General features: G+C 42.2%; 1 protein-coding gene across 2 annotated transcripts in view; it reads left to right on the top strand.

The window, feature by feature from the left end:
- LOC119184683 (reticulophagy regulator 3) overlaps positions 1-16,361 on the top strand; it is a 30,800-nt gene that overhangs the window by 13,108 nt on the left and 1,331 nt on the right. For both annotated transcript variants that reach the window (XM_037433995.2, XM_037433991.2), the window contains exons 3-7: positions 1,679-1,805; positions 5,930-6,014; positions 6,102-6,221; positions 10,745-10,945; positions 13,369-13,698. In XM_037433995.2, the coding sequence (XP_037289892.2) occupies positions 1,679-1,805; positions 5,930-6,014; positions 6,102-6,221; positions 10,745-10,945; positions 13,369-13,698 (863 nt within the window). The remainder of the gene's footprint in view (positions 1-1,678; positions 1,806-5,929; positions 6,015-6,101; positions 6,222-10,744; positions 10,946-13,368; positions 13,699-16,361) is intronic.

The raw sequence follows: 16,361 nt of genomic DNA on the forward strand, positions 1-16,361 counted from the left end.
GCACATGCCAAAGTCTCTTGCTGTTTTTGCTTCCTGTTTCTACGGGGTTCGGCTAATGCTTATTGCATCACAGGATGACTGAAAGCCCTGAGAAAGAGCGTAGATCTATAGATTACTTGAAAAGCGCGACAGGAGTTGGCACAGAGATGCAACATTCCTGACAAAAAAAGAAATATATGACCTGTCGGCTTTTTGGTGCCTTTGTTCATTACGTCTGTTCCTTTTTTCAGCTGTACCCCTTCGTTCAAGTTAGCTGTATATGGTTGCTTCTCTTCTCTCAAAAGCTGGCCAGTTGTCAAAAGAAAAGCGATACTTCTTTTGTGGCCTTCATGTTCATGGTTTACTTGTGTAAAAGTCCTTAGTGGAAGCATTGAGTGACTACATTAGGTTTTCTCGCTTGTCACTTTAAGGACTAAATTACAGTGGAACTCGTGTCAACGAAATTACATTTTTGTAAACAAACAGCAAAAAGAAAAATGCAATGCTAGAGGGATAGTTCATTGGAGCTGATCTCTTTGTTGACGTGCCGTGTGTATGTGCGATTTGTCTTGCCTCAAAATTCTGCATGTCATGCCGATTTTCTGGCGTTTTTTTTTTTTTTTCAGTTCACTCAACATTTCTTACTAGAAATCACAGCTGTTGTACACATTGTGCTTTGTTGTTGGCATTGTGTTGTAGCATTATGTGTAAGCCACATGATGATCCTCTATATCGGCATTGTCTCTGATCTGCTTAGGCTGTCATTCCAGTCTTCATCCTATTGAAGGCTGAGGGCCCATGTGGCATTGATGTCACAGAACTCCTAATTTTTGTTTATGTTTACTTTTCATGTTGCTTGGTACATTCATAGGGGTTTTGTTCACTAACTGTTCAGCTTACTGCAGGCTATTTTTGTGGTGTGGGCACAAGAAACATGTGGCACAAACCCCGATGTTAGTGAGCAGTTACCTTTGCGTTAGACTTCAATTGGCCCTTGTTGTCTGCCTAGGCTTTTCCTCTACATGGCATGCTCTACTGCTGATGCCTTGTTCAGTAGGCTCGAAAATCGCACACACCAATGAAATCTTCAGCTGCATTATGCGAGTATTTCGTGTGTTGAGCCTTGCATTATTATAGCAAACCTAATATCAGTCGAGAGACTGATGAACCAAATATTATAGGTACCGCAAAAAACTAATGTCACAGACATGTCGGGATCAGTGAGCATGCGAGAGCTTATGCCTTCCAGCAGGTGTAAATTAGACCAAAAACCCAAGCACTCTGCAAGCAGCTCGTAATCGAATGTGTAGCGATAGTTTCCACAGGCTACATCTTCTAAAGAGAAAAAACAAATGGGAAGTATAAGTCGTGCTGAAACTGCTGATAAACACTGCTGGTAGCTGCATTTGGAGCACTTGAAGAGTCTGATTACAATTGAAGGACTTAGGTATCCGACAACCTGTTGAATGGGGAAGATAAAGTTTTGATGGTCTTGAATGGCTCAGTTGATGGCAATGTGATCTAAGCGAGTCTTGCTTCTCCTGTCGCATTAACAGTATCTACTCACTTAATGCTCAGTTAGTATCTGGCAATATAATGACTGTGATGTACATATTCCTTCTGTGTGGAACTTGGGTTGAGGCATTGTAGCTGATATTGAGGTGTACCATATGATCTACAGAGTAGCGCTACCTTTTAGGTGGACCCCTGTGCACCCTCAAGTCTTCAGTGTGCCCGAACTGAGCCGGTACATCACAGACTGGTCCGAGAGCACAAGAAAGTGGGTAGCAAATGTGATTCTCCTACGAAAGACCAACCAAGGACTGGTGAGTTGTGTTCTTCCTAAACGATGAAAAGTATGCTCGAAAAAGAGTTCTGAAGGCTTGTTCATCGGTAGCACTCGGGCTTTGGGCATTACTGGCATGGTTTTGGGTACTTATCTATAAAACACCAACACTCCACCAAGATGTTTGTCACAATAAAAGAGTATTTCACTGATATATTTATCAGGGGACCTCATAAAAAAGTGAGAGCCATGAAAATGAAAAGCAACTGCCAAGAAATAAAAAAAAACCTGAAAAGTGCACACAGATCTGCCTCTGTGCCCGTGCATTAAAGAAATAAGAATTGTGAAGCGTTGGCTGCTGAATTTTTTTCATGACCAGACATACGGGCATCTGCAGTATTAAGAGATGAGTGTTGGTGGGTTAGTTGGCTGGCATTACTGTCTTGAGACTAATTTTCTTGTGCTAGTTAGAGACCTGTTGTGTCGTGTGCTGCATTGTAACACACAGCACAGGTATAGTTCTTGCCATAATCACTTAAGTGATTGATTGATTGATTTGTGGGGTTTAACGTCCCAAAACCACTATTTGATTATGAGAGACGCCGTAGTGGAGGGCTCCGGAAATTTTGACCACCTGAGGTTCTTTAACGTGCACCCAAATCTGAGCACACGGGCCTACAACATTTCCGCCTCCATCGGAAATGCAGCTGCCACAGCCGGGATTATAATCACTTAGGTGTATATTCCTTTCAAATAAATCTGTTGCCTTCACAGTTGATGAGAATGTCAGTTCCGACGCTATGGGCAGTATTTTCAAGTGACCACACGCAGCGATGCTTTTATGACATTATTGCTAGATTGCTGAAGGGTCTGCAAGTGGTAACATTTTTGGCACACTGTTTTAGCACGGCTGGCACAGTCACAGATCAGTGGGGCTAATAGATGACTGCACGCCTTGTAAAAGTGAAAGTGTCCCATAAAGTCACCCCCAGAGAACGCTGAACCCCTCGTATACTTTTTAGCTGGTGACTGCAGTGGCGCACACTTTTATTATCTCATCGATGATAAAACTGGGTATGTAAAAACAGCATCGTTAACTGAAACGTAATTGTTGTATGCGATCCTGTTGACTCCAACGTTTCGAGGCGTGAAATAACTATGCACTTATAGCATGCTTGCATTATGCCCTATACGTACGTAAAAAGAGGGGAAGAAAATAAAGTGGCACGGGGACATAACAGTGGGGTTCTACTGTGTTGCATATGTGAGCACTCCCATCTCTATAGCAATGCTTTCTATTGTCATCGAAGGTTGGCCATTAGTGCATTAAAAAACTACATATTATACATGAAAGGTTACATTAGTTTGAAAATGGATGCTTTCTATGCTTTCAAATGATTGAGGAATCGACTGGCCTACATGTGTGGGAATATCTAGATTTTTGTTCTTCAGTATTAAGTGCTGCTGCCACAGAAAAGATGAGGATTAAGGGAACATTCTCAGCGCATTTCTCAACGGTTTGTAGAAGAGCTTACAAGGAATATACATTATACCTCAGTTTTTCGTTTTCTGTTGTGTTGGGATGGTTTTGGTGAAAGTGCCCTGCCCATAACTTTTTTTTTTCATTCTTTCTCTTTTCTGCGTTGAAAGAAATGAACAGTGTACATGTGTGCATATCTACCAAGTCTCCTGGATTTTCCGGGAGACTCCCGGACTTCGGCCATTTCTTACATTTGTTAGGCTTGCTGAAAAATTTCCTGGAAATTAAAATTCCTATGCGTGATCTGGCCGCATTAGCAAAAATTGTACCCTATCGAATCCACACTTCTTGCAAAACTATTGCTATATCGAATAATAATTTAAGTGAATATGGAGTCATTGATTTAAACATTCAGTAGAATCTCGGTGATACAAATCCACCAAATTCCCCTGTGGAGTTCTGCTGTGTCCAGTGGGTGAAAATTCGGATGTGCTGAACACTTTGGCGTGTCGCACCGGGTGATAAGAACTTTGGTAGCAAATCATTGAGCGATGGCTGATAGCAACCTGCTGGAAACTTCGAGAGAACACACGTGCCCAACGAAACAGTGGTCATTCAACACTATCAAACAGAACTCCAAAAAGGCTGTGTTGGACAAAACTCCAACGCAGTCCAACGCTCACCCTGTAAAAGCGACACTTCTTTTTAACGCTAACAACAAAAGCACAACAGATGCATTCACTGATTGTAAAAAGCGACATAGTTTTGAAGGTACATGCGCGGCCAGCGCACACGTGGAACTATCGTTTGCCGCAACCACAATGAGCAAAACTGCGGTCACTTCAATACGATTATTATTATTATTAGAGACTACGAGTTTCGAAAATAGGTGGCTAACACAGTAGTAGATTAAATGCGATAGAGGCTTAACATAGAGGCATGAAGCATTTCTGTGTTCATGTCGTAACATATGACTACGATGTAGCAGCGACAAAGCTTCGCTTGAGGGCACTTGTCAGTTGCCCTCAAGCGAAGCTTTGTCGCGCACTTTCGCGACATCCAGCTGCGTCGGCCCTTATTGATCCGTTAGCGTGTGAAGGGGAGTTCTTTTGTCGGAAAAAAATGTTATGTTTAGGTTTACGGGGCTGTCCCCCCCTCCCCTTTTGTTTTTGGCGATGTGTATTTCTTGTGAAAAAAACTAAGTGGAAGAGAGAGAGGGAACCCCCTTCCGGCTCCCCTCTCTTGTGTTTCGATAAACATCCGGATTCAGAATCTTTAAACTTGGTAGAAATGTGGCGAAATCTGTCGGTAGAAATCTGTCGTCATCAGTGACATTGCACGTGGGAGGTTGTAGGATTTCTGCTGGGTTCAAAGTTACCATATTTTCTCATGCATAAGCCGTGATCCTAACTTTAAGCCGACAAAAAGGAAAAAAAATGTATGTAACCGCCACCCCCACCCCCGCTTTCTAAGCCTTCGATGTGTCACCTATGAAGGTCTGTCTGCAAATGAATAAGTATCATAGCATTATTGTAACGCACTGAATATTCTATTTTAGCAAAAATAATCTGATACTAATATGTTGATTTCTGTGTGGAGCAGGGACTAATTTTAATGAAATTGTAATGAAACATTTTTTATTCTGAAGTCATTCATGCTCTGTTTTTGTGTAGTCAAATCTCAAATTATAAACAGTGTTAATTAATTTTTCGTTATGTTTATTTTGTGCAAAGAAAAATTTGACTTCTGTGTTGGCCCATGGCGAGTGGCACATCGAGCTATCTATGGAACATGCTAGTGCCTTTAGCAGTGTGATTATATTCAACATTACACTGCAAAGTAAAATTAAATGAAGACACGTTTATGATGCGAGAGGTTTAATTCATTGTGGGGTCAATGTAACTTACGCTCTTTTAGCCACTAGTTAACTGAACTAACAAAAAGCAAGTGGTGCACATGATTTTGCAAAAAGCATCTGAAAGAGTTGAGCACATTCCTCCCCTCTTTTTCCTTTTTTCTTTCTTTTTTCTCGTTATGTGCGAGAAGATATGGTACCTTTGAAGTGTATGTTTACAGCAGTATGTGTTTTTGTGCCCCCAGTGTTCTTTGTGGTGGCAGAGTACTACGAAGCTGTCATGTTAGGGCAAATTCCGCTGGGAGATATCTAGCAGGGCTCGAAATCCTTGAGTGAACATTTGGATCGTACAAAGCCAAATCTGGCATTGGAACACGTGAATACTCCTCGTTGGGTCGCCCCGGAAGTTGTTTTATGCAGCTATTTGTGCTTTCGCTATGTGTGTTTCTATGGATCACCGCTGCAAAGTGTGCCGTTTTCTTGCATGTAAATGTAAACAAGTGCACAGGGTGATCAGGCACCACCTCAAAGACGCTGAAAACTAGAGTTGCCCGATTCCACCGGAAATGACAGCTCCACGTTGCTGAAATTTTGACGAAATCCACCTCGGCATGATTAAGCAATGCAGAACGCTCCATCATCGGTCAGTGGAATACGCAAGCTTGCTTAGATTTGACTAGTGGAATCATATTATCGGACAGGATGCATAAGAACTTGCTCCAGCCCAACCAGTGGAATTCGTCATTGATCACGTGTCATGTCAATTGTTGTAAAACCCCCTCCGTCCTAATCTCGTTCGTGACTGCCGTTGATTTATCTTTTTCTGCAGTTCTGCTTTCTGGCGACATCAACTTTTGCCATGACGGCTGTGTTGGGAAGAATGATGTCTGGCGTCCTCATACTGTACAGCCTGTGTAAGTTCACAGGCACCCCTTTTCACTTTTCACCGACACTGAAGTCTACCCTACATCCATCTTACTTGAGGCTGTTTGTTTTTTCAGTGATGGTTGTTACCCTTGGCCCTGGAATTGCTCTTTATGTGATACCAGACACATGGTATGAACAGTTTGATGCGCTTGTGAGAATTGCATCTGGGAAGCCACCAAGGAGGAAGCTGCAAGGCAAGTAGAGTCGGCTGTTTTCAGTTTCTTACTCCACTTTTTGTGCTAATTTAAGGCGTGTTTTGACAACAATCTAAAAAAATTAAGACTGTAAAATCTTTTTTGCACAGGGATGGGCTTATAGACTTAGTTTAAGTGGCTTATTTCTGTAATGCGTAACCTCGTTAATACGTAGCTACAAGAAATACCATGTCATGTACTCATCCCAGCGCTATTACTTCCTTTTTGTCAAAGTCAGAAAAGAATCTGGCTTTCTCACACCGCCTTCCAATATCGTGCAGTAGTGATGCCAAGGAGCATTTCAAAACTATTGTAGAGTTTGGGATACACAGCAATTGACACACTAACAGCATGGACAGTATCGGCTCTCTGCGTTACATGTGTGCACGTGTCCCTACTGCAATCTGCCACTGAGTGGAAACTGGCATACATTCATTGAAACACGGTACGGCCATGTACCAATTGTGCCTGACCGTAGTTGCATTCATTGCGTCGCCTACTCGGCTCACATCACTGCAGGGCTGCTTGTTGTGCCGTATGCATGCATTTGCCGTGCAAGTGTTATTCATTCCCACTCCACTCCAGGTCGTGCGCAAATGCAGCATTTAGATAGTCGGGTAATCACAGCGACAACAAGCTTCCTGCAAGCAATCTGCATTCGGCACCTCTACAATGCTCTGTCGCAGCGGACGAAGGAATGTTTGCCTGGCCACCTAAAAAAAAGCATGCGCTTTGATTGCAACAATCCTATGCTTGCTGTACAGTACGCACGCGCTTGACGTGATAAGCATCAGTGCAGCAAGTTTTCTTGGCGCCCACGATGCTGAACTCTGCAACAAGCTGCCTTCCTTTCTACAAAGTGATGCTGCACTACCTCACATCACAAAGCCACGGCAATTGGCCACTGGGCAGTGGCACACGTGGCCAAGCAGATAGCTGAAGGTAATAGGGTTGTTGGTGGCGATTATCCCTCCTTCATTTTCTTCCAATACCCCTCCGCAAAGGCTTTGTCGCAATCAAGCCGACGCCAAAATCATTGATCAACAGATCTTTGATTTTTTTATAACGATGGAAAACCTCTCGCGGCACATTATTGCGTTGGCAAGCTCATTGGTTTATATAGTCAAGAGTCCGACGGAATCCCGTCTGGTCAGGGACAAACATAGTGCAAAATAACAAAAACAAAAACGCCGACCAAGGTGAAATACACAAAACTTAAAAAAACGTTTCGGCTCCCCACACGGGAGCCTTGTTCACAGTGACAGCAAATGGCGTAGTGCGCTCTTCTTGTGCATGTTTAATCATGTGTTGCAGACATCGCGCGTACACAGGGGGCAGTGTCCTAATATTTCTGTTCAACGTATGCGCAGTAGTTTGAATGGCCAGAGATTCCATGTGCAATCGTGGTAACAACTTTCTTTCTGTGGCAATGATGCAGGCTTTATCCCAGTTGATAGCGTGCCCAGTAGACGCAACATGATCTGCGAGGGCATTAGAAGCTACTTTCTTGTTCTTGACGTCATTAAAATGTTCTTGGAGCCTTCTTTTGTAATTGCCCGTTTCGCCAATGTATCCGTATTCACAGTCTTTGCAAGGAATTTTATACACCACGCTGGGAAAATCATGTCTGTCCAACTTATCTGACATTTGTAAGACTGCCTCGGAGCTTCCGTGTCGGAACGTGAGCCACTTGGACGTCGTAGCCGCGCAATATCCGAGCGAGGGTCGCGCTGAGTTCATTGGTGCAGTAAACCAACAGTTATCGCACCACACAGGATACGTACCAACAGGTAGGCATAGGATGAAGCACTATGGTTTGAGTGGTTAGCGAATGCATTGAACTTTGACTTTATAGGGTATTTGCAGCGACTACGTTCAAAGGGGGTATGTATGAGGTTCGAATCTGTGTGTGTTCAAAACGCATGAGTTACTGCCTTGTGCGTTTTTTTGTGCATTCACAAGGGCACTGGCGCCCCTGCACAGGCAGCGCAGCTCGTCCTGTATTAGAATCTCGTTGATATTACTTTCATCCTTTTCTATTCTTTAGCACTTGCTTAGTCTTCTGAATGTTTGGCAGATGGGAATAGTACATTCTTGAGTAAATAAATTGAAAAGCAAGGACTTTTGTATTCATGACAACTTTTGCACACTTGTAATGAGTTCTGGCTAATTAACAATATTTCTTATACAGTGTATCTCTAGGGCATGCACATTTTTTTCCCTAAATGTGTGGACAAAAAGAATTCAAACGACTGAAGTGTACTGATTTTTTTTTTTTCATTTTTATTGTTGTTTAGGACAACTTGCAACAGGCTAGTTAGTAATCCATGTGGCTGTTAATACAGGCTAAGAATTCATAAGTATTGGTTACCTATGTGGAGATCATTATTGTGTTTTTCTCAGCACCTTCATCAGTGCTGAGAGAGGTATGTGTTTGCCGCATCCAAATTTTATTCCTTTTTTATTGCAGTGTCAACGACTTCCGACAATTAACAATTATAAAGTAACAGCACATTTCACATTTTAACCAAGTCAGATAGATTTTATATTCAAGCCATTATGTCCCAATGCCAGCATGCAAGAGCCCTGTACGTCTTCTCCTGTGCTTCGATAAAAGCCTATGGGTGCACATGCTTTCACTGCAACTTGGGCATCTTTGTCCTGACATTTACTAACCCCTATTGTTAGCAGTGAATTTTCCTGCTAGCAGTGATTTAAGTACTGCTCCAGATTGTATTTCTTGTTTTTTTTTAAGTCTCCGCCTTGAACGTGCTTTGAAATGGCAGGGAAATGATGATAATGGGAACTTTAACCGTGATGCCTCCTTGCTGCACTAAAGAAACCGAAAACAATTTATACTTTCATCCCAGTATGCTAGTGTGCTGCTTTATTGGTTCTAATTTCATTTATGCAACAATATGCATATCAAGCATTTAGCTCATTAAGCCTGTTTCTTCTTTCTCTTTTTTTTTTTTAAGTGCAGGCTGTTTTGGTGGAAAATTGAAAATGACAGAGACTTCATTTCAAATACATAGCTCACATCACGGCACATTCAAAAGCCAATAATCTTTTTAGTTGTTGTTTTCTTGCCATTCACGTTGAGTGTTGACTGAAATATCTCTCATAATAAATATTAACATTTAAGAAATGCTTCAATACTGCTTTTAATTGCAGAAGTAGTAAGGCATACTTTGCAATCTTGCAATCTGCTCCAAAACGCCAGTAGCTTCTCCAAACTAGCATCTCACCTGCTACGGAAACACTTGAAGCTGCCTCAAAGGGCTATCTTTTCTACTCCAGGACCTGCTCCAAGGAGCGAAAATTTTTTTCCACCGCTGTACTAGTCCCTAGAAAAAATTTGGGAAAGCATTGCGATAAATTGTTTTTAGCATCTCGTCAAGTCGCTGCAAAAATAGCTAGAGCATGCATCATGTATTTGCATTTTCTCTGCAATGTGGTTATTAAATTCACTCGTTTCACTGAAGTGTGCTTCACTAACCCAATATTTTATCACAAAACAGCTAGGGTATACTACTGTTCATAAATGCAATTTAAATTTGACCTGACCAAGTCGGGCTTATGATGAAACACGTTTGGCAAATGCCTTTTTTTTCTGTATTGAGGTCTATGTATTTTTCTGTATTGAGGCTTCATGAGTTCCTAGAACAATTTCATTAGATGCTATTTTCCAAAGGTGCATTTGTGAACAGAATTCAAGAAACTTCAGCAATTAATGCAAGTTACACTGTATTTAAATGAAAAGCACTGAAGCTTCTGGCACAGACGGCACTTTCTACCAGCCACCTATCAGTACTCATGCGTATTGTCACAGTCTCTCAATGTCGGGCAGGTGCTTTCTCAGTTTACAGCATGGTTGGCAAGTCTAAGGTCGCTGACATTGTCTTATTTATGATGATGCTGAAAAAAAAAAAAACACAGTGTGGTTTTTTTCAATACATGTTCCTGTTGTCACTGACTCGGGCACTTGTGAATAGTGGAAGCCTCTCAAGTGTGAAACACTACCACTGCAGTTTTCCTAACAGAACCATGCAATTGAGGTGTTTTGCATTCACAATTCAGTGGATAGTGTTTCTTTACTGTTCACTGGCAACAATTGCTCGCAGAGGACACATGAAAATTCAGTGAACTATGCGCTTTTTGTACGTCACTCAAGTTTTAGGTACTTAACATACATGATGCAATGCTTGGAGTGTCTCTAAAGTGACAACTGTGCAACAAAAATTACCTTGCTCAAACCTGGGTAAATGAATGTCATTTTCAAGGAAACAATTCGAGAATACGAAAATTTGCGGTGCTGCATGCTTTTTTTTCACTGACGCAAGCCCTTCAGTATAACAGGCGTGTTCGCTAAAAAGTTGGGCACTGCAGCCACTCCATTCTCATTGTGTAACTCAATAATCTGGACGTGGTTTTTAACAATGGCAGCAGTCTCCGTGACTGCTGACTTGCCTCTCAGTTTCATTTTTAACACTATATTCTTGCACCCATCCTGTGCTGTTCAGGTGATGGTGGTGGTGAGGTGTCTGTTCCCACTAACAATGAAGAGGAAGACGAGCTGGAGGAGTTTCTACCCAAGATGGACAAACAGGTTTTAGCAAAGCAGTTCAGCCTTTCTCTCGAGTCTGACACAAAGTCGAGCACGCACAGCGAAACATCGCTTATGCCTGAAGGTCTTGCCACCGCACCACCTCTTGATTCCCTGGGTTGGTGTCTTATCCTTTCTAACGTCCCCCTTGAAATCTATATGAGCTGAGTTCACCTGTGTGTTTGACGTATAAGTAGACTGCGATTAGCTCGGCTTGTTGGTATACTTTTCTATTTATAGCATTGTCGTGGATAATTGGCTAACGTTGGTTTATTGTTTAGAGTTGCTTTGTGTAAGTTGCAGCTTGTGATCAATAGGAAACAGGAGAAGGAGGTAATCTATTGTCGTGGCAAATAAAATAAAACGTCTTGACAGCTGGGGTCCTCGAAAATAATTTGGTCACAATTCAAGACAATAGCATGTCATCGAAAAGTTTGACAATCCACGTTTTTTTCTTGTGCTGGTCTCTGCCGTTTATGAATGGCACGAAGCTCTGCATGGTGACCCGAGACGGAGCCTGTCATAACGAAGGATTCCAAAAGGAAAGACGTGCAAAGACCCTAACACACCATTTTGTAACTTTACTTTGCCACTAGAGGGGACACACACACGCATATGCCGTATCTTCATAATAGAGGCAGATTTGATGAGATGGTGTTCAGGAGCGCACGTGGCAGTCGCCATCAAATGGGACAGGCACAAAAACAGAAACAGGGCCTCTGCTTGCGAAGGTTTGTCACTCAAACGGAACAACAGAAGCTAAATTTTGAGCACAGTGAAAAGTCCAGGTTCAGTCGAACAGCATTGACATAAACATCCTGCATGCAAAATTCTGCGCTCGAGGTAAAAATAGATGCGTTGCAAAAAAGCAATAATCAATAAGGGTTATAAATACCAAAGCTGGAAAAAGTTTTTGCCCTTATTTTCATATGAGGATGTGTGCTTGTAAATCCGCGCTTGCCAGCGAATAGGCAGTCCTGGATTTGTAAATTTCAATGCAGTTAGCGTTTTTCATGCATTTCATCCACTGTCTGGTGTGCACATTTCTCAATATCTAAACTCTGTCATGCCAATCAACCAACGAAAACTAGGGGGCAAAAACTTGAAAACTAATGTAAAATATTTTGTGTGTATTGTCTGGCTCCGGTGTGTGGAGGTCATTGATAGTGCACTCCGTGGAAATGAAAAATGTCTCTTTGGGGTGCCTAGAAATTGTGTCAGTTTTAAGCTAGAAGAACTTTTTCCTGGGTTAGTTGGTAGATAATATGAGGGAAAAATTTATATGCCAAAGCACCACCTGAAGCACGAAGAGGCTCTAGATCAAAGCATTATTCTCAGTTAATTTCATTTGCAGGAGAATGGTAGAAAAGTATATAAGCCACACAACATGCGCAAACAGCACTGCTTCATGCATCAAACATGAGGGCATGGTAGAAAAATATATAAGCCACACAACATGCGCAAACAGCACTGCTTCATGCATCAAACGTGAGAGCATTGCAAAGCTGCTTCTGATCCACCAGAGTACAGAATTCAAATTCAGAAGCATGCAAAACCACAGAAGTGTCACTTATACACAACTCATTTTCTTTTTTACCTAAAAAGCCCTTATTTCCTGGCCCAGAGCATCTGAGCTTCCAGTAAGCAGGGAAATGTTAAGAAAGTTTTGCCTCACACAAGCAGAAGTTAGTGTGTTGGCAAATGTGCCTACAAATTATATCAACTGGAATGTTTGTGCTCCATAAGTTTAGAATAGACATCAGAATGAAATGGAATTTGTTCCGACAACTTGTGCAACCCTGAGACGTCCTTCGCAGAAACCAGTTTGAGAACTCCCATTCCATGGCCAATCCTCTTCATAAAAAGTGAAATAGATACAACCCAGGGCCTGCACTGAGCTATATACAATGATGTCGCTAAGCAAAACTTTTCAAGTCGTCTACACAAAAGTGATAGATTTGGCAATGCAGTCAGTTGATGTGCTGCTACGATGCTCATTGCGTTAACGCCACTGCCTATGCAGCCGGGCTGGAATAAATTAATGTGGCAGACAAGAAGCCAAGGCCCTATGCACCACTGCTCTTGTAGAAGTCTGTTTTGATGTGTGGCCGCATTGTTACTCCACGTAGCAAAGATACAGTAGTCTCTTGTTAATTAAACAGAACCTGAAGAGACCAGGAAAATGTTTTTTGTTGAACTAGAGTTCGATTTGCTGAGAGGTGAACAAGGGTGCAGATTTCAGGTATAAAACCAATCGGGCTGGAGGCAGTTCTTCCCTTTAGGCAGCAGTTCTGTTGAACAGATTTTAATTTACTGAGAGTCTACTGTATACACTCAGTGTTCCTCTGTGTGACATTATCGTTGCTGAAAGTTGGGACGACTAGTTACTAGTGTGTATCTTTTTTTTTCCTCTGTCCTCTTTCATTTCACGCTGAACTGTTCAACATGTTTAACCACATCAAACTTGCCCGAATGTTAGTTCTCCCATAGTAAACTCAGATTCACAAGGAACGGGTGAAGTTACAACGCCATTCTTTGCAGATGAAGAGGCTCACTTCTATGAAGGGATAGACAGCTTTCCAGGCTATGATGAAGACACGGACCTGGACAGCTTTCTGCCCGATGCAACGACCATGCCATCGCTGAGCGAAGTGTGCGACTCCGAAGAATTCCTTCCCCCCATTGCGTCCGCGTCGTCGGCACCCATGCATTTTTCTGCATCACACTTCAAGGTGGACAGCTCCGACTCTGAGGGCGACGACACGCTTGTCAAAGCTCTGTCCTCATCACGTCGGCCGGCCCGACAGCCTGAGGCATCCAAGTCACGCCCACTCGCTGTTGGTCCTCGCACCTCCCGACACAGCTCCCAAGGTAGTGACATTGACATTGACGAATACGAGGTGGTGGACGAGAGGGAGGTTCCACATTTGTGATAATAAACCCACTCACTGCTCGCGTGTGTGTGCACCCTGTGCGATGCCCTGTGCACTCCATGGAGGGGTGGTGAAGAGGGACTGTTCACCTTATTCCTTTCTACATCATTTGCTTTCCTTTCCTCTGTGTTTCTCAAAAACTTGTTATTCCTAGCTCATAGTCTTCAGTGCAAGCCCTTTTGTTATGCTTGTAAGCAAGTGCATGGCAGCTGTACTGTGTTATTAGTGCTCTGGTCTGATTGCATGTTACAGCAGCTGTAGCGAGCGTGAGTTGCCATTGATGATTGGCTACGTCAGCCTTTGTACCTGCTGGTAATTGGTCATCAGAGCTCACCTTGACAAAGCTAATGTCTGAACATCTCTACGAAGCCATCTCCATGCAGCTGTAAGTCTGATAGCAAAATCAAAATTATGACAAGCTCGTCATTACTTTTCCTATACCACCCGGTCGGGTGTGACTTTCTCTTATTGTACTTATGGCCCCAAGCAGCCTATAGATTTCGGCTGTTGTATATTCACTTCAGAAACAATGTGGGTTCATTTCACTCTCTATTAATTTGCATTATGACTGGCTGAGGAGCCCTTAAGCTTTTGAGGTGAAACACCTCATCAGTATTTTAATAGTACCTGTACATATAAGCAAGTATAGTCGCACTGGATACCACATAGCTCCCACACTCTTGGTAGGCACCATAATATCATTCCCCATTACTGAAGTGACGCAATGTCAATACTTCAATGTGTCGTAAAGTCCGTGAGCTCCCCTGTCGACAACATCGATACACAGTCGTGGCTATACAGTTTTCAAAGATCTCATGACCTTGAAGTCTAGTACAATAATTTAAACTTCGTACATCATGGACAAGATGAGAATTTTTGGATGTGGCACAAGCTTTTCTGTGTTGGTCCTCTATCGCTGGTTACATTGCTCGATACATTACGAGCACACTTAGTCACTCTAGCTGAAAGAAATTTTTTAAATGTTTGTCTATAGTACTGCTAGAGTGTCTCTGCTAGACAACACAGAGTGCACAATATAGCACTGTTTGCTGCTTTTGTGCAACACATTTATGTATTGATAGTCTTGTGCACGGAAATTGTACTAACGTTACCCTCGAGCCCTTTGATTTGAGCGTGTCTGTTTTGTTTTTCGGTGGGGCATGAGCATGATTCACTTCTTGCATGTAAACGGTGCCTTGGCCATTTGTTTATTTTATCGCTTAGTTGGGGGCGCTACATGTGGTTTTGTCACTGAGTGGCACTCATCAGTGCTGTCGTGCCCATTATCAAAGAACCGTTTTTGTGCTTGTCTGTATGTCCATATTGAGATTAAGATTGACGCTGTGTATTCCTGCCATCATCTTCACACCACAAATGTATGCAGAATTTATACCAGAAAATAAGACTCCTATCACATGTGCAAGTTTTCCCACTTTTTTTTGTAATTCACGAATGAACGGCTTTGTTATAATTTTAAGCATCGCCCACAGCGTGAAACTTTAAAAGAAACTGTAGGGGTTAGTAGCAGATAGATTTAGTTTGATTTTAGAGTGAAGAATGATAATGTATTTAGTGTGTGACCAGTTAGCAGCCACACAGTAATGATGAAATGAGAAATCATGAGGCCTAAAAACCTGAAAATTAGAACAGCCATAGCCATTTCTACTGAGTACACTTGTGTTCCACCAGTCTTGGTCAGCATTTGAACCCAAGCCATCTTGGCATAACAAAACATTTTCGTTTGATCAGCGAAACAGGGGCATTAATCTTTGTGTTCGCAACAGGAAAATATTTTCTCTTTGTGTTAGCTGCTTTACCAAAGTAGCGTCGTGGTTCCTCACAATATATTCTTCACGTTTTTCTTTGGAAAGCTTTACTAGTACTGTGCATTTGTTGCCATCGATGACACTTGGCCACATTTAATGAGAACACTGACGCCATAAAGGCAACCACAGTACCTACATCCCAGGGTAACTTTCAACAAGCTAGAGCTGCTATGTTTTGTTATTGTTTGCTTTTTCTTTGAGTTTTTAGCACTGAGAGCTGTGATTTCATATTTTATATGCATAACCCATCATGCTAGCCACCACCCCACCTTTCATAGAAGGTTGCTGGGTGTTGGTGGCAGCAAGTTATATTGTTTGCTGCAATTTGTTTTAAGAATGCTTGCGGTGTCACTACCAGCTTGTTTTCGCTTTGAGATTTATACTGTCTGGACTTGCAGGTTGTGGCCATTTTTTTAGATCTACGTTGTTCATGCTTAGTGTACCCATTTCATCACACTCACCTCATCTATGTCATTGCATTGTGCAGTGAACATATATTAACACCTGAAAGAAACGGGGGAAAAGGAAGTTATTACAGCACACGCTGTAACCAATTTATTTTAGGTGCCATGGCAGTATTACTTTCACAGTCTACACATTTAGAACATTCTGCTGAAGCTTTTCTGCCTTGTATTCAGCATGCAGTGTGCTTCATATAAACTAGATAAAAGCACTGTGGTTGCTTTTATTTACCGATCTGGCTTTAAAGAATGCTAAGCATTTAACAGCCCAAGAGTTTATTCAGCAACTGTGAGAAGTGCTTAGTGTTGTGACC

The sequence above is a fragment of the Rhipicephalus microplus genome, chromosome 1 (assembly GCF_043290135.1).
Source record: "Rhipicephalus microplus isolate Deutch F79 chromosome 1, USDA_Rmic, whole genome shotgun sequence".
Classification (NCBI taxonomy): Eukaryota; Metazoa; Arthropoda; class Arachnida; order Ixodida; family Ixodidae; genus Rhipicephalus; species Rhipicephalus microplus.